The 23,196-nt window shown below is 47.7% G+C and overlaps 1 protein-coding gene across 10 annotated transcripts in view; it reads left to right on the top strand.

Annotated features, from left to right (window-relative positions):
* ryr1b (ryanodine receptor 1b (skeletal)) overlaps positions 1 to 23,196 on the top strand; it is a 96,452-nt gene that overhangs the window by 17,770 nt on the left and 55,486 nt on the right. For 7 of the 10 annotated variants that reach the window (XR_011602467.1, XM_070970279.1, XM_070970280.1 and 4 more), the window contains 62 exons: positions 18 to 210; positions 692 to 908; positions 989 to 1,093; positions 1,487 to 1,590; positions 1,687 to 1,770; positions 1,863 to 2,022; positions 2,151 to 2,298; positions 2,402 to 2,607; positions 2,737 to 2,911; positions 3,031 to 3,239; positions 3,326 to 3,672; positions 3,942 to 4,077; positions 4,274 to 4,434; positions 4,657 to 4,819; positions 4,937 to 5,023; positions 5,156 to 5,382; positions 5,571 to 6,015; positions 6,093 to 6,641; positions 6,754 to 6,954; positions 7,046 to 7,157; positions 7,244 to 7,387; positions 7,480 to 7,753; positions 7,907 to 8,024; positions 8,139 to 8,271; positions 8,417 to 8,511; positions 8,619 to 8,754; positions 8,840 to 9,023; positions 9,136 to 9,247; positions 9,370 to 9,490; positions 9,591 to 9,760; positions 9,868 to 10,088; positions 10,194 to 10,284; positions 10,388 to 10,528; positions 10,618 to 10,781; positions 11,109 to 11,187; positions 11,275 to 11,364; positions 11,503 to 11,643; positions 11,801 to 11,878; positions 11,978 to 12,053; positions 12,133 to 12,256; positions 12,345 to 12,460; positions 12,545 to 12,612; positions 12,925 to 13,046; positions 13,337 to 13,386; positions 14,607 to 14,667; positions 14,794 to 14,920; positions 15,045 to 15,153; positions 15,238 to 15,319; positions 15,487 to 15,617; positions 15,707 to 16,027; positions 16,225 to 16,465; positions 16,551 to 16,638; positions 16,733 to 16,825; positions 18,978 to 19,148; positions 19,266 to 19,325; positions 19,429 to 19,563; positions 19,669 to 19,781; positions 19,883 to 19,979; positions 20,087 to 20,193; positions 20,287 to 20,338; positions 20,500 to 20,580; positions 22,990 to 23,089. Coding sequence is in view for 9 of the 10 variants with exons in the window: in XM_070970279.1 (XP_070826380.1) it covers positions 18 to 210; positions 692 to 908; positions 989 to 1,093; positions 1,487 to 1,590; positions 1,687 to 1,770; positions 1,863 to 2,022; positions 2,151 to 2,298; positions 2,402 to 2,607; positions 2,737 to 2,911; positions 3,031 to 3,239; positions 3,326 to 3,672; positions 3,942 to 4,077; positions 4,274 to 4,434; positions 4,657 to 4,819; positions 4,937 to 5,023; positions 5,156 to 5,382; positions 5,571 to 6,015; positions 6,093 to 6,641; positions 6,754 to 6,954; positions 7,046 to 7,157; positions 7,244 to 7,387; positions 7,480 to 7,753; positions 7,907 to 8,024; positions 8,139 to 8,271; positions 8,417 to 8,511; positions 8,619 to 8,754; positions 8,840 to 9,023; positions 9,136 to 9,247; positions 9,370 to 9,490; positions 9,591 to 9,760; positions 9,868 to 10,088; positions 10,194 to 10,284; positions 10,388 to 10,528; positions 10,618 to 10,781; positions 11,109 to 11,187; positions 11,275 to 11,364; positions 11,503 to 11,643; positions 11,801 to 11,878; positions 11,978 to 12,053; positions 12,133 to 12,256; positions 12,345 to 12,460; positions 12,545 to 12,612; positions 12,925 to 13,046; positions 13,337 to 13,386; positions 14,607 to 14,667; positions 14,794 to 14,920; positions 15,045 to 15,153; positions 15,238 to 15,319; positions 15,487 to 15,617; positions 15,707 to 16,027; positions 16,225 to 16,465; positions 16,551 to 16,638; positions 16,733 to 16,825; positions 18,978 to 19,148; positions 19,266 to 19,325; positions 19,429 to 19,563; positions 19,669 to 19,781; positions 19,883 to 19,979; positions 20,087 to 20,193; positions 20,287 to 20,338; positions 20,500 to 20,580; positions 22,990 to 23,089 (9,246 nt within the window). In the remaining variant the exon portion in view is untranslated. The remainder of the gene's footprint in view (positions 1 to 17; positions 211 to 691; positions 909 to 988; positions 1,094 to 1,486; positions 1,591 to 1,686; positions 1,771 to 1,862; positions 2,023 to 2,150; positions 2,299 to 2,401; positions 2,608 to 2,736; positions 2,912 to 3,030; positions 3,240 to 3,325; positions 3,673 to 3,941; positions 4,078 to 4,273; positions 4,435 to 4,656; positions 4,820 to 4,936; positions 5,024 to 5,155; positions 5,383 to 5,570; positions 6,016 to 6,092; positions 6,642 to 6,753; positions 6,955 to 7,045; positions 7,158 to 7,243; positions 7,388 to 7,479; positions 7,754 to 7,906; positions 8,025 to 8,138; positions 8,272 to 8,416; positions 8,512 to 8,618; positions 8,755 to 8,839; positions 9,024 to 9,135; positions 9,248 to 9,369; positions 9,491 to 9,590; positions 9,761 to 9,867; positions 10,089 to 10,193; positions 10,285 to 10,387; positions 10,529 to 10,617; positions 10,782 to 11,108; positions 11,188 to 11,274; positions 11,365 to 11,502; positions 11,644 to 11,800; positions 11,879 to 11,977; positions 12,054 to 12,132; positions 12,257 to 12,344; positions 12,461 to 12,544; positions 12,613 to 12,924; positions 13,047 to 13,336; positions 13,387 to 14,606; positions 14,668 to 14,793; positions 14,921 to 15,044; positions 15,154 to 15,237; positions 15,320 to 15,486; positions 15,618 to 15,706; positions 16,028 to 16,224; positions 16,466 to 16,550; positions 16,639 to 16,732; positions 16,826 to 18,977; positions 19,149 to 19,265; positions 19,326 to 19,428; positions 19,564 to 19,668; positions 19,782 to 19,882; positions 19,980 to 20,086; positions 20,194 to 20,286; positions 20,339 to 20,499; positions 20,581 to 22,989; positions 23,090 to 23,196) is intronic. The other 3 variants (XM_070970281.1, XM_070970284.1, XM_070970287.1) reach the window with 1 other exon arrangement.

The following is a 23,196-nucleotide window of genomic DNA, read 5'->3' on the forward strand; positions in this document are numbered from 1 at the left end:
TCTGCTCTGCTGCTCAGGTACCGTACCCCGCCAGGTGGCTTCGCCCAGTGCACACACCCTGGCTGCAGATGATGTCGTCAGCTGCTGTCTGGATCTGAGCGTGCCCAGTATCTCCTTCCGTATCAATGGTCACCCAGTCCAGGGCATGTTTGAAAACTTCAATGTGGACGGCCTCTTCTTCCCCGTCATCAGCTTCTCTGCCGGAGTCAAGTAAGAACAAAACGAAGTCAGATCAGATCAGTCAGACGTTCGTTTTTACATGACTTTTAATTCTGTAAGTGCACTTAAATCCTTACAGTTATTTCTCAAATAACCCAGAGTAATTATCTCTAATAATCCCTCTAAAACCTACAGTATCTTGTCCCCTAGAAGAGATTTTACAGCTGCTGTGTGTAATGATCCCTCGCAGAGTGCTGAGATGGGGCTAATGGTGAATTGACTGATGAGAGCGGGGGGGAAACACAGGCTCAGGGCTTGGCACAGAAATTAAATCAATGTTGTCTTTATTATGAGTCTTACAACGATCAAGGCGTTGTTGCCACAAAGGAATTATGTAGTATATAAAAATCTGCTGCCACAGATCTTTATATACTTTGTATTCCCTTTATATACTACGTCAGTCCACAAAGGACTCATGTAGTATACAAAGATCTCTCTATCAAACAGATAAGGACCCTGCTTCTGTCCTCAGGGCTCGGTTCCTCCTCGGTGGTCGACATGGAGATTTTAAATTCATGCCCCCGCCTGGATATGCCCCGTGCTACGAGGCTCTGCTGCCCAGAGAGAGGATGCGTATTGAACCCATCAAGGAGTACAAGCACGACTTCGCTGGCGTGCGCAACCTGCTGGGTCCGACCCTGTCCCTCACACACACCTCGTTCACCCCCTGTCCTGTGGACACTGTCCAGGTAAAGGTCCAAACACTCATGCCATCAGAGCATCTGCTGTACTACTTTTGTTTGGTTGCTGACTTTCCTCCGCCGAACAGATCGTGTTGCCGCCACACTTGGAGCGCATCCGAGAGAAGCTTGCAGAGAATATTCACGAGCTCTGGGCTGTCACCCGTATTGAGCAGGGCTGGACCTATGGGAGTGTGAGTATGGAGTCAGCACTGCAATACTGAAGCAACAGTGCGGCAATATTGATTTGACAAGCTCAGATTTATACGATTTGGAGCTCTTGAGTAATGTGATGGTGGATGTCTCAAAACACAATTGTATGTATTTGTTTTGCATCAGTTTGCAGGTCATTGTTTAACACAGGGGCCCAGTATGTGTTTTATCATTGTCACATGGTTATTTTCAAAAAATCTTTATCAGTATCTTCAGGTTTAACAAAGAGTGTGAGAGCAATGCTGCCCATTTCAAATATCTGGTAAAATGCAGAGATGTAGTGGAGGCTGAACACACCTGAACTCACACCTGAACGCAAACAAAGCACAGATTAAGTGGTGAGTAACCTACTGTACCGTCATCTTCCTCCACAGTTCAGGGATGATAACAAGAAACTCCATCCTTGTCTGGTAGACTTCCAGAGTCTCCCTGAACCAGAGAGGAACTACAACCTGCAGATGTCTGGCGAGACTCTCAAGTGAGTTTCTAAGTGAGGTTCTGCGGAGGCCTGAGAAATGTGAATGTTATGTCCTTGAACACAATTTTTAATGCCTGTGTCCTTGTTATCCCACAGGACTCTTCTGGCGCTGGGTTGCCATGTTGGTATGGGTGATGAGAAAGCAGAGGAGAACCTGAAGAAGATCAAGCTGCCCAAGACGTATGAAAACAAAGATACTTCTGCCTGTATGAGATAACTTTCTACACTATCTTTTATATATATATCTGAATATGAAATTGTCTGTCCTCTAGCTATGTGATGACCAATGGATACAAGCCTGCCCCCCTTGACCTCAGCCATGTCAAACTGACACCAAACCAGAACCAGCTTGTGGAAAAACTGGCAGAAAATGGGCACAATGTTTGGGCAAGGGACCGGGTACGGCAAGGATGGACCTACAGTATTGTGCAGGTAACCATTTTTTAGCTATTTTTTGGAAAACCTTCATTCATTCATTCATTCATTCATTCATTAATATGACATGTAGTCACACCTTTTGTGAAATTTTATATCAAGTCGTTTACTGTTATGCTTCCAAGGACATCTTAAATAAGCGAAACCCTCGTCTGGTACCATACAACCTGCTGGACGAGAGAACTAAGAAAACCAACCGGGACAGTGTTAACAACGCTGTCCGCACCCTCATTGGCTACGGCTACAACATTGAGCCTCCAGATCAGGAGAGCAGTAAGTCAGCTTACCTCATGACAGCGTGTGGACTGAATGCAGGTTGTCATTCATCTCCGGTGTCTCCATCCTTGATGTTGTCTGTCATCCTTTCCCTCTGCAGCTGGTCATGGCCTGGAGAACACCCGCGGGGACAAGGTGCGAATCTTCAGGGCAGAGAAGTCGTACGCTGTCACCCAAGGGAAGTGGTACTTTGAGTTTGAGGCAGTGACCACGGGGGAGATGAGAGTGGGCTGGGCGCGTCCGAATGTCCGCTCAGACACTGAACTGGGAGCAGATGAGCTGGCCTACGTATTTAATGGCAATAAGGTGAGTCTGCATCTTTAGGTTCACCTGAGTTAAATCGCTGTCAGTCCAGTTTAATCAAGTTCAGGCCAGCACTGAGATCACTGTTTTTATGTTTTGAATGGAAATCATTATTGATGTAACCCTTTCCAGGCTCAAAGATGGCACATTGGCAATGAACCCTTCGGTCGCCAGTGGCTGTCTGGTGATGTAGTCGGTTGTATGATTGATCTGGTTGAGATGAACATCATGTTCACACTCAACGGAGAAATGTTGATCAGTGACTCCGGCTCAGAGATGGCTTTCAAAGACATTGAAATTGGGGAAGGTAAGCATTAATTATCATTTTGTCTTATTTGTCTCTTGAAAGGCATAAATCATGACTTCTTACATCAGAAAATCAGAAAACACCTTCACCAGTTGCTTTCCTGTGGTTTTCCCCCTCAGGTTTTATCCCAGTGTGCGCCCTGGGCCTGTCTCAGGTTGGAAGGATTAATCTTGGTCGGAACGTCAGCAGCCTGCGTTACTTTGCCATCTGTGGCCTGCAGGAAGGATTTGAACCTTTTGCCATCAATATGAAGCGAGACACTACCATGTGGTTCAGTAAAAGTTTGCCCCAGTTTGGGCCTGTACCCGCCGATCACAATCACATCGAGGTAATTTCTTAGTGGTATTTATCGTTCCCTCATCTCAAACTTTAAAACTACATCATTCATTTATCTTTAAACATGTTGTCTCTCAGGTCTCCCGTGTGGATGGGACTGTGGACAGCGCCCCCTGTCTGAAGCTAACCCATAAAACCTTTGGTTCGCAAAATGCAAATACTGACATGCTGTTCCTCAGACTGAGCATGCCCGTCCAGTTCCACGAGACCTTCAAGATCCCGGCAGGCACCACCCCCCTCACCCGTGCCCTCACCATACCTGAGGAGGAGGTGGTGGTGGTGGAGCCGGACTCAGAGTTCGAAGTTCTGAAAAAGTCTGCCAGCCGCAAGGAGCAGGAGGAGGAAAAGAAGGAGCCATCTGTGCCGAAGGAGATCGCAGTGGAAAATGAGAAGGACACAGTGTCAGAGAAGGGGAAGAAAAAGGGGTAAGTGTGGCAGGCTGTGTCTGTAGAGAAGAGGAACAAGCCTGGAGAGAATTAAAGGTACACGTTGTTATGTAGAATTCATCCATCCGCTCAGTGTGACAGAAAACATTCCTCAGAGAAGAGCGTCCCGTCTCCACTAATTGAGACTTTGTGGAGTTGCTCAATTTGCTGTCAGCTGTGATTATTTTTCTCTCTTTCTCACAGCCTCAAGGTTAAAGTATCCACTTAGAAATAAACTCCAAATGTGTGTTATCCTCTCTGCACATTAGATTCTTCTCCAAGGCCAAGAAGGCTGCCATGACACCTCTCGCCCCCCCTCCTGCCCCTCCAACCGTGCCACGTTTGGTGGAAGATGTGGTCCCAGATGACAGAGATGACCCTGAAATCATCCAGAATACCACCACTGTGAGCTAAACATCCTCTGCTAATGCAAGACTTAAATGTCAGATTTGTTGAGCCTGCTCAGTGGGAATTTACTGTGTATTAGGTTGCATCATACTACGCAGTTTTATAGTACTGTAACTCTAAATATATATTACATAGTACCGCTCTCAGACATCTTCTTCTAAGAGTCTTCCTTATTTTCTTGGTCTATTTTCAGTATTTCTACTCCGTGAGGATCTTTGCTGGCCAGGAGCCTTCTGGTGTGTGGGTCGGCTGGGTCACTCCTGACTACCACCAGTACGATCCAACCTTTGACCTCTCCAAAGTGCGCTGTGCCACTGTTACTGTGGGAGATGACAAAGGCAACATACATGACAGGTTAGTTTTTTGCACATTTTAATGGTATTTTATCTATCTCTACCTAATTCTGACTGCCAGACTAAGTAACAGTAGTAGTGAAGCAATAAAGACCTTAATACTGTGTTTTATATCCTGCGGTGTCCCTCAAGGTTCAATACTTGGACCCTTCGTTTCCCGTTTAGATGTTTCCTTTAGACTACATTATCTGTTTCTATTGGTGTCTTTGTGGTGTCTCTGCAGTATGAAGCATAGTAACTGTTACATGGTGTGGGGAGGGGACCTGGTCAGCAATCAGCAGACCCGCTTCAGCCAGGAAGACATGGTGGTTGGCTGCTTAGTTGACTTGGCAACAGGTCTCATGACCTTTACAGCCAATGGAAAGGAGATTAACACCTTCTACCAGGTAAGGACAAGCTACACAGTGTAGGTGGTGTGTGTGTATTTGTGTCTGTTTTTTTCAGATTTCAGATGAGCTGTGTTACACTGTCGAGCTGTAACGACCGGAGGTGTTTTATTTTAGGTGGAGCCCAACGCCAAACTGTTTCCTGCCGTCTTCGTTCAGCCCTCCAATCAGAACATGGTGCAGCTGGAGCTGGGCAAACTCAAGGTTGGAAACTTCTTTCGCTCACACTACATTTACACTCCTGTCAGCTGTTTGACAGGAGTATCAGCCTCATTCTGTTCTTTGCTATGCTTGCTTGTCTATATCTCCTCCCGTCTTGCTCTTTCTCCCTCTCAGAACATCATGCCCATCTCGGCCGCCATGTTCCGCAGCGAGCGAATGAACCCAGTCCCCCAGTGCCCTCCCAGGCTGGATGTCCAGATGCTGACCCCAGTTATTTGGAGTCGTATGCCGAATCACTTCCTCAACCCGGAGGTGGGCAGAGTGAGTGAGAGATTGGGCTGGATGGTGGAGTGCACTGAACCTCTCATCATGATGGCTCTACACATCCCAGAGGAGAACAGGTCAGAGATAGTAGCCCCGGCCGGCAGTCTGCAAGTTACCAGCATCTGCAGTGCATTGCATGTGATTTAGTTTAATTCAATGTATGAAGATCCATTACTAATACATAATTCTTTTTGTTTTCAGGATTCTGATAATTGCTTACTTGTGTTACCTAATCAGTTTGGATCTGTATGTGTTTGTTTATCAGGTGTATCGACATCTTGGAGCTGTCGGAGCGCCAGGACCTGATGAAGTTCCACTACCACACACTTATGCTCTACTGCGCTGTGTGCGCACTTGGCAATAATCGAGTGGCTCATGCCTTGTGCAGCCACGTCGATGAATCACAGCTTTTCTACGCCATCGAGAACACCTACCTGCCCGGACCTCTTCGCAGCGGCTACTACGACCTGCTCATCAGCATTCACCTGGAGTCTGCCAAACGGGCACGTCTAGGCACCAACAGGGAGTTTATCGTCCCTATGACCGAGGAGACCCTCAGCATCAACCTCTACCCTGATGCAAACAAGGCCCATTCTCTCCCCGGTGTTGGCCTCACCACCTGCTTACGGCCCAAACTGCATTTCTCATCCATCAACTTTGTCGGCACGGACCCTGACCTGTACACCCTAAGTCCTATTTTCCCCCTACAGGTAAGATAGGAGACACAGGTTGAATTGGAAAGAAATTTGAGTTGCCTTTTGCTTATTTTTATCATTATTCCCCTCAGGAACTGAAGACCAGAGCCATTAGTATGTTAACAGAGGCTGTGCTGGATGGGAGTCAGGCCATGCGGGATCCAGTAGGAGGCAGTGTGGAGTTCCACTTTGTCCCAATCCTGAAACTGATCAGTACGCTGCTCATTATGGGCATCTTCAATGACGAGGACACCAAGCACATCCTCAAGATGATCGACCCGAATGTTTTCAGTGGAAAGGAGGAGGAGGAGGAGAAGGCTGAGGAGGGCGGAGAAAGCGAGGAAGCAAAGGAGGAAACGGAGGAGGCAGATGAGGCCGACCTTGAAGACGAAGGGGTCGGTGAGGAGGAAGAGGAGGAGCAGAAAACTTTAGAAAAAGAAGAGCCCAAGGAGGAAGAAGCTGAGCCTAAGGAGGAAGGAGAAGAGGAGGAGGAGGGAGAGGCCAAAAGAGGAAAAGTGGATGGAGAGAAGGCGGAGGAGGAGAAGGAGGCAGAGGCAGTGGAGGCAGAAGCAAAAGATGAGGAGGAGGGTCTGGAGGAGGGGTTACTCCAGATGAAGCTACCGGAGTCTGTCAAACTGCAGGTCAGCCTGATATTTAAATACTGTCTGCTATTCCTATCTATTAAAAAATCTGTCACATTTTTACAAATGACACATCTGAAACTCTTCTTCCCGTCTCATCTACCTCTCTCAGATGTGCACACTCCTTCAGTACTTCTGCGACTGTGAGCTGCGACACAGAGTGGAAGGCATTGTGGCCTATTCAGACCAGTTCGTCCACGATATTCAGAACAACCAGCGCGTTCGTTACAACCTGTTGATGAGAGCCTTCACCATGTCGGCCGCTGAGACGGCACGCAAGACCCGAGAGTTTCGTTCACCGCCGCAGGACCAGGCACTAATCAAACCTGCTTTTGCAAGTTATTAGAAAATTGTGACATCTGACATTGGACTGATGGAGTTGTTTTACTGTCTTCCTCTACAAGGTTCTGTTGCTGACCAACTTTAAGCACAGTCCAGACGATGAGGACTCTCCAGTGCCTGAGGAGGTGCGGGACAGTCTGGGAGAGTTCCACAATGACCTTCTGCTTCACTGTGGTGAGGAGTTGTATATTTTAAGTGTGAAAAACTTGCTATGTTAAATGTTTTTGGGTCTTAATGCTGAATTTCCATTTTACACATAGGCATACAAATCGAGGAGGAGGCTGAGGAAGAAGAGGTGGACACCTCACTGGGGGGCAGACTCCTCAGTCTGGTCGACAAGATCAAGAACTTGCGCAAGAAGAAGGAGGAGGAGAAGCCAGAGGTCGAGGAGGAACCAAAACCCAGTAAGAGAAACAGCCAAATCACTTGCTCACCCAATCACTACAGGATATCACACAGCAGACAAACTCTACCTCTCTCTATCCGCTTCACCCAGGCACCCTTCAGGAACTGATCTCCCACACCATGATCCACTGGGCCCAGGAGTCCTTCATTCAGAACCCTGAGCTGGTGCGTCTGATGTTCAGCCTGCTCCACAGACAGTACGACGGCCTCGGCGAGCTGATCCGAGCTCTGCCCAAAGCCTACGCCATCAACGCCGTGTCTGTTCAGGACACCATGGACTTGCTCGAGTGTTTGGGACAGATACGTTCGCTGCTTATTGTCCAGATGGGCCCAGAAGAGGAGCGACTCATGATCCAGAGCATCGGGTCAGTGTGGGGCCGAAGATATGGACTTAATGTGCATCTGTAGTGATAACAATGGGACATGTGTGGTTGATTTACTGTAGATATTTTAATTTTAGATTTCCTAATCTGTGATTGTTTTCCAGTGTGTCAATATAACGTCAATTTGACTTTCAGGAACATCATGAATAACAAGGTGTTCTACCAACACCCCAATCTGATGAGGGCTCTTGGTATGCATGAGACTGTCATGGAGGTGATGGTCAATGTGTTGGGTGGAGGAGGAGACTCGAAGGTAACTGTGGTGATTTTCAGTTTATCATTCAGTCTAACCAGGACAGGAGTGTGAACCATCACCATGTGCAGCACAACCCAGCGTACACCGACTCTTTTGGCTTTTTCTCTCCAGGAGATTCGATTCCCCCAAATGGTGACCAACTGCTGTCGTTTCCTGTGTTACTTCTGTCGTATCAGCCGGCAGAACCAGCGCTCCATGTTTGACCATCTGAGCTACCTGCTGCAGAACAGTGGCATCGGCTTGGGTCAGCGTCGACCACCTCTCACACTGTTTGCTGTGCTGTGTTTTTATTAGAGCTGGATCCAATCCAGTATCGGTAACAGCTGCAGCTACTGACGTCATTCACATCAAACAAATATAGACTCACTGTGTTTGTTTCACATTTGCAGGCATGCGTGGGTCCACACCTCTGGATGTGGCTGCCGCTTCCTGCATTGATAACAACGAGCTGGCGTTGGCTCTACAGGAGCAGGACCTGGAAATGGTTTGACACCATAAAAATAATACAAGAAGGAAAAACACATGAAAAGATGCAGCGCGCTTGTCGTCTCATAATCTCTCTTGTCGTCTCTCACATGCATGCTGATGTAGGTGGTAACATACTTGGCGGGCTGCGGGCTGCAGATGTGTCCGATGCTCCTCTCTAAGGGCTACCCCGACATCGGCTGGAACCCCTGTGGAGGAGAGAGATACCTGGATTTCCTCCGCTTTGCTGTCTTTGTTAATGGTCGGTGCTCTTGTGCATTGATTCCACTTGTAGTCGTGCGTTGTGGATAAGCATCACTAACATTTGGCGCACCTGCTCCTCACAGGAGAGAGCGTGGAGGAGAATGCCAACGTTGTGGTGCGTCTGCTCATCCGGCGGCCAGAGTGCTTCGGCCCAGCCCTGAGAGGAGAGGGAGGAAACGGTCTGCTGGCTGCCATGGAGGAGGCCATCAAGATCTCAGAGGATCCAGCACGGGATGGACCCACTGTGAAGAAAGACAGACGCTTCATGTAAGTGACGGCGCAGCAGGTGTGCCACTTATTTACAGGCTCATTCGCCTTCAGTATTATTTTAAAGCTAAGCACATTCAGTCGTAGAAATAGATGTTTTCCTGATGGGCAGGTTTGGAGGTGAAGAACAGCACGAGGAGAACCGTGTACATCTGGGAAATGCCATCATGTCGTTCTACTCAGCCCTCATTGACTTGCTGGGTCGCTGCGCCCCCGAGATGCATGTGAGTAGAGCGGCTTTTCACACCATTGATTTCCCATAAGCCTCCAGGCACGTCGGCTCAGTATGTGGTGGCAGAGAAGGGGTTAGTCTCATGCAGTGTTTCTTATGTGTTCGTATCTACAGCTGATCCAAGCAGGCAAAGGTGAGGCTCTAAGAATCAGAGCCATCCTGAGGTCTCTGGTGCCCATAGAGGACCTGGTGGGCGTCATCAGCTTGCCTGTGCAGATTCCTGCCTATGGCAAAGGTTAGATACTCGTTTGGAAATTATGCATGAACGCACTGTAAGTCTAAAATATTTGGGCATATGTTGGAACCTTCCTTGACTTCTTCTGTCTGAACCACAGACGGTCAGATTATTGAACCGAAGATGTCAGCCAGTTTTGTGCCAGACCACAAAGCCTCCATGGTGCTGTTCCTTGATAGAGTGTATGGTATTGAAAACCAGGACTTCTTGCTTCATGTGCTGGAGGTTGGCTTCCTGCCTGACATGAGAGCTGCAGCCTCTCTGGACACGGTGAGTAAGAGAAGACACAGATGAGGAATAAAACAGCAAGAGAAATATTAGGTCAACCCCAGGAATCCACCATTTGTCCGTCCTTCTGTCCTCCTCTCTGATTACAGGTGGCGTTCAGCACGACTGAAATGGCCTTGGCACTGAACCGCTACCTCTGCTCGGCTGTCCTGCCTCTGCTCACCAAGTGCGCCCCGTTGTTTGCTGGGACGGACCATCGGGCCATCATGATCGACTCCATGCTCCACACCATCTATCGTTTGTCCCGCGGCCGAGCCCTTACCAAGGCTCAGAGGGACGTCATCGAGGAGTGCCTCATGTCGCTCTGCAAGTCAGTGCTCCCCATTTAGAAAAATGCAAATTATAATAACCGCTCTTGAGGTACGACTAGAATGTCAAACACAGTCCTCATGAAGCACTTTGATGACATTCACAGGTACCTTCGGCCCTCTATGCTGCAGCATCTGCTCAGACGGCTGGTGTTTGATGTGCCCATCCTCAACGAATATGCAAAGATGCCTCTCAAGGTTTGACACTCAATCTAATCAATCAGTCTTTGAAGTGCAAACAGTTCAATTGGATGTTATGTTATTCTTATTTCTACATCTCTCTCTGATTTCATTGCTTCAGCTGTTGACTAATCACTACGAGCGCTGCTGGAAGTACTACTGCTTGCCTAACGGATGGGCTAATTTCGGGGTGACCTCAGAGGAGGAGCTGCATCTGTCTCGTAAACTCTTTTGGGGAATCTTTGAGTCTTTGGCACACAAGGTGAGAGACGAATCTTGTGGCCGCAGTTGCACAGGGCTAAAGCTCACGTCATCATCAGCCTGACTTCTCTGATGTCATCCGAACTCTAGAAATTCGACGCGGAGCTCTTCAAGATCGCCATGCCCTGCCTCTGTGCTATAGCTGGAGCCATCCCGCCGGACTACGTGGACGCCAGCTACTCCTCTCACACTGAGAAAAAGGCCTCTGTGGATGCTGAAGGCAACTTTGATCCCAAGCCAGTGGAGACCACCAAGTGAGCAAGAAAACACGCGACAGTACAAAAATGATTCACAGTGCATAATGATAGAGGAGGATATAGTTCAAATAATGTTCCTCAATGCACAGTGACGCTGTGAACATAACAACAGTTAAATCATTAATAGACACATTTCATCTGAAGCTCTTCATTTCACATCGTGTTGTGCTTTTGGAAGTTGCCTGTTAACAGCACGTGTGAAGACGATACGTGAGGCGACATATGACATTTACAGTGTCATTTAGGCAGGTTTACTTAAGTTTAGTTAATGAAAGTGAGTGGTATTCATAAGCAGTACTGAATGTGAGTTTAATGTGTACACAGCACCATCATCCCAGAGAGGCTGGATGCCTTCATCAACAAGTATGCGGAGCACACTCATGACAAATGGGCCTTTGAAAAGGTCAGTTACGAAAAATATGAATCATTTCAGATCCAGGTTGTTTGAAATCGTCGTAATTATGATCTCAATGGTTAAATCAATATGCAGATTCAGAACAACTGGACCTACGGAGAGGTGCTAGATGAGAATGCTAAGACTCACCCAATGCTGCGGCCATACAAGACCTTCTCTGAAAAGGTAATGATTCAGAACGTCTGTCTCGTCTCAGTCACAAACACTAAAGCTAATTTATCAGCCGCGACATTCCAAATACATTATTTTCATTGTTCGCAGGCTGCCTGTTCATTTTTAACTCCTCTTCTCTCTGTTTCTCAGGACAAGGAGATATATCGCTGGCCCATCAAAGAGTCCATCAAAGCCATGCTGGCCTGGGAGTGGACTTTGGAGAAGGCCAGGGATGGGGAGGCAGAGGTCGAGAAGAAAGCCGCCACACGCAAGATCTCCCAAACTGCTCAGGTACAACAGAGAGGAGTGAAAAAAATACAAAATTTGTTAGTATGCTGTGTACAGTTTTAATATATCATGTGCTGCTTTGTGTTTCTGTATTAATTTTCCTCTGGGGATCAATAAAAGCCTTTCTTATCTTTTCTTTTCTTCTCTTTTCTCCCTTCAGGCCACTTACGATCCCAGTCACGGCTACAACCCTCAGCCTGTAGATATCTCAGGAATGGCCCTGTCCAGAGAGCTGCAGGTATGTCAGTCTTTCACAGCACTGATAGTTCTCATATTTTGGTCTGACATTTAATTTTCTTTCGCTTTTTGATTTAATTCTCTTCGCCTCTCCATGCAGTCCATGGCTGAGCAGCTGGCTGAGAACTATCACAACACCTGGGGCAGGAAGAAGAAGTTGGAGCTGCAGGCCAAAGGTAAGAGCACATCCACAGCTGAGTTCTTTCTACTGGTGGCTTGTTTGCACTGTTAAGACCAAACATGTGCTCCTGTCAGGCGGCGGCACCCATCCTCTGCTCGTGCCTTATGACACCCTGACGGCTAAGGAGAAGGCCAGGGACAGGGAGAAGGCCCAGGACCTGCTCAAGTTCCTCCAGCTCAATGGATACGCTGTGACGAGGTGAGCGGCTGTTGCTGCTTCCCTCTGCGGTCAGTTCTGTCTGTGCTTCTCTCTCTCTTCCCATTATCTCGACTCTGTCCTTCCTCAGGGGACTGAAGGACATGGAGCAGGACATTTCCTCCATCGAGAAGCGTTTTGCCTACGGCTTCCTCCAGAAGCTTCTTAAATGGATGGACATCGCCCAGGAGTTCATCGCTCATCTTGGTACTGTGCTTTGAGGCGAAGGTTCATCGCGGTCTCGTGTACCGTTAGCTGGACTGACTTATTTTTAATTGCTGTCTTCCACAGAGGCTGTGGTTAGCAGCGGTAGAGTGGAGAAGTCACCACATGAACAAGAGATCAAATTCTTTGCCAAGGTGAGCAGGAAAGTCAGAGGTCGTGAGGTCAAGACTCACCTTACACTTCCAGCGTTTCTAAAATAGGTAGCAAAATGACAGTTCAGGTTACCGGTGCATGAGTTTCTCCTGAGGAGGAGGAGGAGGAGGAGGAGGGGATGGTGGTCACGTGACACCCAGGTCGGCTGTGTTTGTGGTGGCAGAATGAAGTATTTCAAACCTAAATGTGATATTGTCCTAACCCTAACAAAATGAAATGTAAAGACGTGTTGAATTTGAGTCTAGTTTTGACATGTGGACGGATAATCTCATCCTGCCTTGTGTCTTTTACAGATCCTCTTGCCACTGGTAAATCAGTACTTCAAGAACCACTGCCTCTACTTCCTCTCCACTCCTGCTAAAGTCTTGGGCAGTGGAGGACATTCCTCCAATAAGGAGAAGGAGATGATTGCAAGGTATGTGCAGTAAAAGCTTAGGAAAGGTTACTGGAAAGACTGGTTTGTACTCCCAGTTATGTGACCTGAACTCTTTACCATGTACCTTTCCTTTAGTGCAGTACTTCTGTGTGACACTGTCTGCTTTCCCTCTTCCATGTCTCTCCATCTCTCCCCTGTTGTGCGATATCCTTTATTTCCTTGACCTCCCTTTCGCTTTCTGTGTCACTCCAAACATCGTCCCTGCCCTGTTTCCCCTTCCTGTCCTCCCTCCCTTTCCCTCCCTCTCCTCGTTTCTCCTCCTACCTCAGTATCTTCTGTAAGTTGGCTGCTTTGGTGAGGCACAGAGTTTCTCTTTTTGGTAAGGAATCTGCATGGTGGCGTCACCATCCCCGTACCTTTGTGTCTGTTTTCCTGTCTAATTCCTCTTTATTTCTCCAGATATTTTTTCAATCTTCTCCCTTCCAGCCTTCCCATTGATTATTAATCAGCACACTATCAAAGACTGACGTTTGCTCTGTCTTCCCATGCTCTCATTCCCTCCTCCCCCCCTAACTGGATCTCCTCATCTAACGCTTCTCTCTCTTCAGCTCACCTTCTGCTTGGCTTTGATGTTTTCTGTGACCTGGGATCAGATGCATAAAAATCACAACTAAAACTCTCAAATACAGGCGCTTTGCTTTTAACGAATTCATTAAGTTGCACGTACACCTGGTTCTGTTTTATAAATGCACAAGCCTTGTTTCCACTCCCACAGTTAGCCATAAATGGATTTAGTGGCAAACAACCTAGACAATATTTTTCTCTGCGTCATCTTTGGACAAGCTGGACTCATTCTCGCTGCACCTTCTTCGATCACAGACAGCAGTTTATCTGTGGGACGTGCAGGATGCATGGTCTTTCTCTGCACATATTGTTTATACATCTGGCCCCAGGTGTCTTAGAAGTCGTGCTTTTAAGGCCTGGACCTTGATCTGTGCTCATAACTGAGAGTGATTTGAGCATGAGTGTCTGTAGCGGTGTCAGCTCTCCACAGGCGGCGCTGTGCTGCAGCTCTGCGATGTGCTGTCGGCTTTATCCTCATCCTCCTCCCTCTTCACCACCGAGTGTCTTTAATAGTCCATCAGGCTTATGTAACCAGTGCTCATAGACGCTGGCAAACACTTCACACTGAGCCCCTGCCCTTTAACTTGACCCCCCAGGACCACATGGTACGTGATAGTCGAAGTGCACCACTGTAACCGATCCACCACTTGAAATGTGCCCAAGTCCAACTGCAAAATGGTGGTATTGCACTCAAGAAATCAGTTTGTAACGCAGAATATAGCACAGTATCGCAGTATGTGAGCAGTCTGGTGTATGCTGACTCACTGATACAGTGTCTGTGATGAGTAAAATGGTCTAAATGTAATTTTGAGCTGGTCATGTTTTGTAACACGCTGTGCCATGACTGTATGTCCTGTTTCCTGCTTTTGATAAAGAGCTTTTAAGGTGAAATCTGGCCTTTACAGTACAGTAATAGAAAGTGGACTTGTAGAGTAGGACAGCTCTGACAGAACGTCTTTGTTGTGATGTTTTCAGGGACAGATGCAAGTGCAGTGGTTAACTGTCTGCACATCCTCTCACGGTCACTGGACGCCAGGTAGCTTACAATCTCTTCACATCCACCCTCAGCACATCCACAGGCAGAGCGAAAATACAAACAAGCTATATGTTTTAGATCATTTGCGCCTCTTTTTGACTGTTCGTTTGTGTCCTTCCTTTCTAGGACTGTCATGAAGTCAGGCCCTGAGATCGTGAAGGCAGGCCTGCGTCAGTTCTTTGAGAGTGCTGCGGATGACATTGAAAAGATGGTCGAGAATCTGAAACTGGGCAAAGTGTCCAGTCGCAACCAGGTCAGAGACGGCACCAGAGGCGGCACCAGAGGCGGCACCAGAGGCGGGGCCCTGCTGTGTTGTTTTTACACTGCAGTTCATTTTTCTCATGAGCTGATGTCCTGATGTGTGTGTGTTCCTGCAGGTGAAGGGTGTGTCCCAGAATATCAACTACACCACCACTGCCTTGCTGCCGGTCCTCACCTCACTGTTCGACCACATTGCCCAGCACCAGTTTGGAGACGACGTCATGAGTGAGTGAAGCTCTTCTCTCATCATTTGTCCTTCGTGGCACTGACTGATAGCTAATGCCATGCGTCTCTTCTCTGCGTCCTCAGTGGACGACTTGCAGATATCCTGCTACCGTTTAATGTGCAGCATCTACTCTTTGGGGACTGTGAAGACTCCACATGCGGAGAAGTGAGTGGAGACTCTGAATAAGTCTAAAAACAAGTTTCCTTCAGCGGTTTGCATTTATCGTGAACACAGCATATAACGTATTCTGTCAAAGGCTGATTGTCCAATGATTTTTCTTATTTGTGTGGAGACATTTCATGAGGACTTTGTGCTGTTTGTCTCCCCTGCAGACAGCGACCTGCTCTTGGCGAGTGTCTGGCCCACTTAGCAGCTGCTATGCCAGTGGCCTTCCTTGAGCCAGCACTGAATGAGTTCAACACGTTTTCAGTTTACACCACGAAGACCCCCAGAGAGAGATCCAGTGGGTTTTAGCATTTTTCCTCCCGACCACAACATCCCCTGATTGCGTCTTTACCTTCTGCTTCATCCCTCTTCTCCCTCCCTCCTCAGTTCTGGGTCTTCCCAACCAAGTGGAGGAGCTGTGCCCTGACATCCCAGAGATGGAGATCCTGATGAAGGACATCCACGACCTTGCTGAGTCTGGGGCTCGCTACACAGAAATGCCCCATGTGATTGAGATCACGTTGCCCATGCTGTGTAACTACCTCCCACGCTGGTGGGAGAGGGGCCCAGAGAATTTCCCCGAGCTGGAGGGCCAGATCTGCACCTCCGTCACCTCCGAGCATCTGAACCAGCTGCTGGGTAGCATCATGAAGATTGTGGTTAACAACCTGGGTATAGACGAGGCCTCCTGGATGAAGAGGTTGGCAGGTCAGTGAGCAGACAGCTTTCGTTTCTCCATCGGACCTCTCTGATTCTGCACCACGGCTGCTTTTGAGGCCACTTCAGTCGGATTGATTTGTGAATCATATTCACTCTAATATGCTTTCCTAGTTATTTTTCACATTTTGTGCATTCTCTGTATTTAGAGAAAACTGTGCTGTGTGCTATGTGTACCCCTAATCCAGTGTTTGCCCAGCCCATTGTGAGCAGAGCCAAACCGGAGATGCTTAAATCCCACTTCATCCCCACCATGGAGAAGCTGAAGAAGCGCGCTGGGAAGGTGGTGGCTGAGGAGGATCAGCTGCGCATGGAGGGCAAGACGGAGGTGGACAGTGAAAATGGGACCATCCGAGATGAGTTTGCTGTGCTGTGTCGCGACCTGTACGCTCTCTACCCCTTGCTCATCCGCTACGTGGACAATAACAGGTAGCTGGACTTCGTTGCTGTTGCATCATTGCTGACTTCAGATTCTTGAGTTCGTCCTTCATGTCTCTGCTCTCTGTGTCTGTAGGGCACGGTGGTTGACCTGTCCAGACCCAGATGCAGAGGAGCTCTTCAGGATGGTGGGAGAGGTCTTCATTTTCTGGTCCAAATCCCACGTGAGTCCCACGCGTGCTCTCTGTCGTCTCTCCTGATTTTTGCCTCCTCCTATTCCTTTGCCGTCTCACACTTTCCTTGTTTTGTTCATCCCAGAACTTTAAGAGGGAGGAGCAGAACTTTGTGGTGATGAATGAGATCAACAACATGTCCTTCCTGACTGCTGACAGTAAGAGCAAGATGAGCAAGGTGAGGATGGACAAGCCGACGTGTGCTCAAGTAAAACATAGCCTGTTACTTAATCAGATCCTTTAGTCGCTTACTCCATATCTTGAGCTGTAACTCATTAAGAAACTAAACTCTAATGATTAATATTTCACTAACGCCACCCATTCAAAGCAGGGAAAGATATCTGTTCTCAGCTGTTAATGACTGTTCTGTAAATAGTAATCATTTCCTAGAAATGTTAGAGTGACATAACTAACAACATCCCTTTACCAGGTCAATGTAAGTGGCAGTATGTAGTGTTCAGGCAGTAGTAGGAGTGTCGCTAACTGTGTTTTCTCCTTATATCCTGTGTCGGGGTTGGACGCTGGGCCACTAGGCCGGAGATGGAGAGGTTAGACTGTGTTTGTGCACGAGCGCTGTGCTGACCGCATGGCACCCTGAGTTTGGGGAGGCATTTCATCAAGCTCTCCCATGGATTACCACACGTCTTACTCACAGACCCCAATATTCACACGCACACACACATACACACAAACAGGGTTGTAAACACAGTCACTATCAGGAAAGAGCTCATTACGATAAGATCCTTTATTGATCCGCCAGAGGGGAGATTTGGGTGTTACAGCAGCATAAGGATGAAAATAAATAGAGATAAAAGTAGGAAAAGGATAAAATAGAAGCTATTCAAAGCCTAAGTTTCAGGCGGTAGAAGTACACATACAGTACTCACAGGGTCGGACTAATGTACACTGTAGAAGCAGCAGTATTACAGTGACGTATACCTGGAGGTGAACTGATGCTCTGTAATGTAGGTTCTGTTGAAAATGTTTATATGAAGAATGTCTTCTGAGTGTTTGTGATTGTATTTGAGTAATGTTGAGAGTGAGTGTGTGTGTTAGCGGTGTGTGTGTGTGTGTGTGTGTGTGTGTGTGTGTGTGAGTAGGGGGTCTGGAGTGGCTTGATGAAAGCTCTCTGCTGTAGATCGTAGTGGCCTGAGAGGTTTCATGGTGCCCGGCTGAGCAGCTGTGTATCTGCTTTGGAGTGTGCACGCCTGCAGCCGAGCACCATCGCCCCATTTTCTGTGAATAATGAACAGTTTGCCTCTAGATGTTGGAGACAGTTGTGGAGCCCACGCCACTGTGTAAAGTTGAATTTGGGTTATTGACGCTTGGATTTCTTTCAGCTTTTGTGGTAAAGATTCCTGCGCTGGGGGACTCTTCTCTTTTCCATACTACCATTGGCTTTGTGTTCACTTCCTGTTTACACCAAAAAGCCATCCCATCCCTTGCTGCTACCATTAGATTCACTCGTTCCAGCTGTAGAAGAACTAGCTGGGTCTGTCGGGGGAACCGAAGCTAGCTTGACATCACCAGATAGCTGTCGTCATATTTACTAACTGGACTCGTCCCTCCATGCCTAATTCATTGACACCATTAAATTGTTAAATCCTTGAATATCTAATCGCTGTTTGATGTTTCTTCATGGTTGCTGTAAGATAAATAAGAGAACCTCCTCTCCGTGGCTATCAGATGGGCATTACTGTAGTGAGCTTCTGTTACCTGATCGTCAACGCCTCTCCCTGCCTGAAGAGCAGGTTTACTCACAAACCACGCTCGCTGAGGGCAGAGAGGGAGCTGTGAGGCCAGACAACAGTCAGTAATGAGCGCTGGCAGCCTCAGGACGGGAGCGTGTGAGAAGAGCTCCAGGGCGACGGAGCTGACCCCATACACTTGTGCTGATCTGTGTGCCGTCCAGCGGACAGGATGTGTCCTGTCCGGCCGCTGCTCTACTAACAGTGAGGCTGCATTGTGTGTAACAACTGTAGCTGACGCAGCGACGAAGCACCTGAAACTCCACCAAAAGTCGATGCTTACGAGAAAATGTAGCTGTTGTTCTGTCTGATCTCAGCTGATGAGAAATGACTTTCAGGTAGCGGTCGAGTCTCTTTCTCAGCATGTTGTGATATTGTGTAAAATGTGACTCTGCGGTTGGTTCTTGCCATCCCATCGTGTCGGCTTCCTTTTATGTGAGTCACTTTTTGGGAAAATATTCTCAAAAAAACCTCCGATGTCACAAAAATGTTTTCTGAAAGGGAAATGTTTGATGTGTGACGCGTGGCGGCTCGTAAACCAGGCGGCGATGGATCGATCTGAACTTCTCTTTGTCTCTTCAGTCCGGAGGCTCGGAGCAGGAGCGTACCAAGAAGAAGCGGCGGGGGGATCGCTACTCTGTGCAGACCTCCCTCATCGTGGCAGCGTTGAAGAAGCTGCTTCCCATCGGCCTCAACATGTGCTCTCCTGCAGACCAGGAGCTCATCAACCTCGCCAAGATCAGATATTCACTGGTACTTTGATGCGTTTGAAGGCAGCTCGCTGACTGTGCTTTGTCCCAACATGGGACAGTTTTTCCATTTGATGTATAAATAAGCATTTAGAAAAATGATGTAAATCTCATGTTGTAGAAAGACACAGATGAAGAGGTGAGAGAGTTCTTGCACAACAATCTGCATCTGCAAGGCAAGGTGAGTCGACTTTTTAGCTTTCTGACATTTAAGGAGGTCAAAGAAGAAAAAGCCTTTAAAAAGCTGAATATCTCTACATGCATTATGTGACCTTTGGTTTCAGGTGGAGGACCCCGCCATGCGCTGGCAGATGTCTCTTTATAAGGAGATGGCTGGAAAGGCTGAAGATGCTGAAGACCCTGAGAAGGTGGTGAAAAGGGTACAAGAGGTGTCTGCTGTCCTTTACCACATCGAGGTGGTGAGTGCAGACTAAAGCACAGAAGGTGTAGTCGTTATGTAGATATCAAATATACTAAATATTGTGAGGGAGGATCTGCTCAGTAGATGTCTTTCCTTGCTTTAGACAGAGCATCCCTTCAAGTCAAAGAAAATGGTGTGGCACAAGCTGCTGTCCAAACAGCGTCGCAGGGCTGTGGTGGCCTGTTTCAGGATGACGCCCCTGTACAACATCCCCAGGTACGAGTCCCTTCATGCTCATAAGAATTCAACAGTCAGAAGGCGTTTCATTAGCCCTTAAAACCTGCTGAATGAACACTTCATTACCTCTCCTCTCGCAGGCACAGAGCAACCAACATGTTCTTGGACGCCTACAAGCGCAACTGGCTGGAGACCGAGGGCTACTCATTTGAGGACAAGATGATTGACGACTTATCCGTGAGCCATCTTGCTATTAATTCTGAGATGCACAATTGGCATTCGTGGCATATTGTCCACAGTCTATACTGAGGATATTGTCATGTTATCTCCCACAATTCAATTAGAAAGCCATGGAGGAAGAGGAGGAAGAGGAAGAGGAGACCGAGACGAAGCCTGACCCCCTTCATCAGCTGATTCTTCATTTCAGTCGCACGGCTCTCACAGAAAAGACGTAAGAGCGTCCCGCGTCCTGTCAGACTCACCTGTCGCCTGTTCCTCAGTGAGTGACGCTCATCGCTTCCTGTCTCGTGTTGTCTCGTTACAGCAAACTCGACGTTGATCATCTCTACATGTCTTATGCTGACATTATGGCAAAGGTGAGGCAGACACAAAATATTTTTCTCATTTGACCAAAACCTTCAAAAATTCAAGCTGTTGTCGCGCAAAGTGAAAATCTTACATCACAAGATGAGTTAGTTTTTGCATGTTTCATAAAACTGCCAGAGTAAGCGTGCTAAATCTCTCTCTCCCCCTGCAGAGCTGTCACATTGGTGAGGAGGACGAAGGGGGAGAACAGGAGGGGGAGGAGCCGTCCTTTGAGGTGCGACAGACAGAGATGGTATGGGGGGACCAGGGGAAGGGACACAGGGGAGTCAGCGGAGAAGCAGCTCCCCACGCAGTGACCACACCAGGACATCACACTCGGCACACCCCCCCACCCCCACACCCCACCCTTGCTACACCATTTCTCTTTTTTCTCCTCCTGTCTTTTCTCACCTCTGCACTCACACCACTTGTCTACTTCCTGCTATGGTGGACTGACCTGTGCATGCCTTTGCTGGGCTCGGCCCACCAGTCGGATCAGTGTCGCGGACTCAATTTGTTCATTTGCATGATTTGAGTGCAGAGAGATGGCGCCGCTAAAGACAACAAAATGAAACCCAGGGCGAAACAAACCATTGAGTCTTTGCTGGTTGGGTCGTTTCAGAAGCACGACTTCCAAATCTGGTGCGCTCTGACCTTTTAGGGGTTGATTGACTAAGTCTTCTGCAGACGGCTGCATCCATAAATACAAACAGGCCACCAAAGAAATGCAAAAGAAGGTGGCATCTCTCTCTAGGAAGATTCAGACACAAATCCAGATCCATGGTGCACCTGCACAGACCAAAGCCTCAGTCAGTCCCCCCCTCAGTATGACGACTGGTCATTTGAAGGAGCATCTCGATGGTTTGTTTTGCCTCAGGAGCCAGGTTTAGACACTGTGATGCTGTAGCTATAGACAACCTTGACTTTTCCTGGAGGGCAGCATTACACTCCTAAGGACGCCGTTAATGAGCTCGGTGTTGATTCTTTTGGAGTATTGCCGTTCCTGCTCAGACATGTGATGTTGCCATCCACGACTGAATCGAGCCGCTGCTTTTGGAAACAGATAACAGTTATCAAGCCAAGCCCTGCGGCCGGCTTCTTGGCTCCGTTGCGCTGATCGTGTTTGTCTGTGGTGAGTCTCTCCCAGACTTGCGCCACCCTTTCCTGACTCACACCCTCCTGTACTCACCTGCTAACTGGGCTGTGTTCACCCTGATCGACTCACCTGATAACTGTAGTTCAGAATATAACAACGACTGATTTTGTTTGTCTTTACTTTGAATTGGACAACGTTAACAAGTCCCCCTCTCTGTGCTCACCAAGGACTACAGTAAAAGCCTGCACAGTCAGCCGTATATACACTGTCCCATCCCAAACACACACTCATGCAAGCACACACCACAACACCCACAGACACACACTCACTCACGCCCATGACCTCATACAGTCTCTTTTCACTCATCGCAAAGATTCGTCATTTGCTCGAAGGATGAGCAGAACCTCTAAACAGAGAAATGTCAGGCTTACGAGGGAGGGGGGCGGAGGGAGGGGTAGCATCAGTTCTGGGTGCTTTGGGTGGGGCTTTATGCATGGTGTGCAGTGGGTGGGTCAATCTAACCTCTTTTGTCAACAGGATTGTTGTTCATTGCAGCAGTAAAGTGCTGCAGTTTAATAAAGGACAGTGAGCGTAGCAGTGAATCAGAGTGTTATCTAGCAGCATTACAGAGGTATGATATACCTACCTAGCTGTTTAATTTAATAAAAACTAATAATTGGATAAAACTGTGAAAAGAAACAATATGTGCACACATGTGAACACAAACAGGACAAACGATTTGATTATTTCACATTACAGGCAGCACTTGTTAGAGTCCAGTGCTGAATAACTAAACGACACTCAGAGTGTATTCAATAAGTGTCGTGACTTCAGCTCAGGTTTCCAGACAGACAGGATCCACATGATGCTGCTGGAAGCGGGAGATGCATGCTGTGTTTACTCAGACAACTACTGTTGCTTCCTCGTCAGAATGTGTGAAACGTGTGTTTTGCTCTGGGAAGAAGTGTTTGCTGCCATCGAACGTTTGCTGCCTCTGGAAGATGTCAAGAGCTGGAATAACTGTTTCCATCACTAATACACATTGTGTTTCCAATGAAAGAGTGTGTGTGTCTGTGTGTGTCTGTTCCTGTATTTCTGTCTTTGTGAGAATTTAGTTTTTCCAAAAAGATTGAAAATCAAGACGTTTTAAACTGGACTTTTAGACCAGATGCATCAATCCTGACTCAAAACGTCAAAGCTCTTTTATTTATGAACTCTATTCTTTGCACATTGTTTTCAGTAGTTGCAGCTATCAGCACCAGCAGCAGGGTGGTGCTCGGAGATATATCAAATCCTGATAGCTGTGTCTTTTTCTTCCCGGTCTGCTTCCTAAATGAAGCGAAAACACCCCAGACAGAAATCACACTGATGTCACTTTTAAGCAAAACCTGCTAGTTTTAGCAAACTGGATCGTCTCGTGTGTCGTCATCAGAAACGTCTGTGTGTGCAGTGGATGGATGCTCATAATGAGGATGTGTGTGAGTGTGTCTGAGTGAGTGCGGGGGGCAGTGCAGTCTGTGTTGGCGGGGTTACAGCCGTGTCCCTCCTGCTCTGCTCCCTCCACAGGAAAAGGAGATGGAGAAACAGAGGCTTCTGTACCAGCAGTCCCGTCTGCACAACCGTGGGGCTGCAGAGATGGTGCTGCAGATGATCAGCGCCTGCAAAGGTAGCAGGAAGGCCACACACACACACACACACACACACACACGCTTCTTTCACTATTAGCTCCCTAATCTTAGCCACAACATTACATGCCTAATTTTCCATCAATGA

Source organism: Chaetodon trifascialis, chromosome 9, assembly GCF_039877785.1.
Source record: "Chaetodon trifascialis isolate fChaTrf1 chromosome 9, fChaTrf1.hap1, whole genome shotgun sequence".
In the NCBI taxonomy this organism is placed as follows: domain Eukaryota; kingdom Metazoa; phylum Chordata; class Actinopteri; order Chaetodontiformes; family Chaetodontidae; genus Chaetodon; species Chaetodon trifascialis.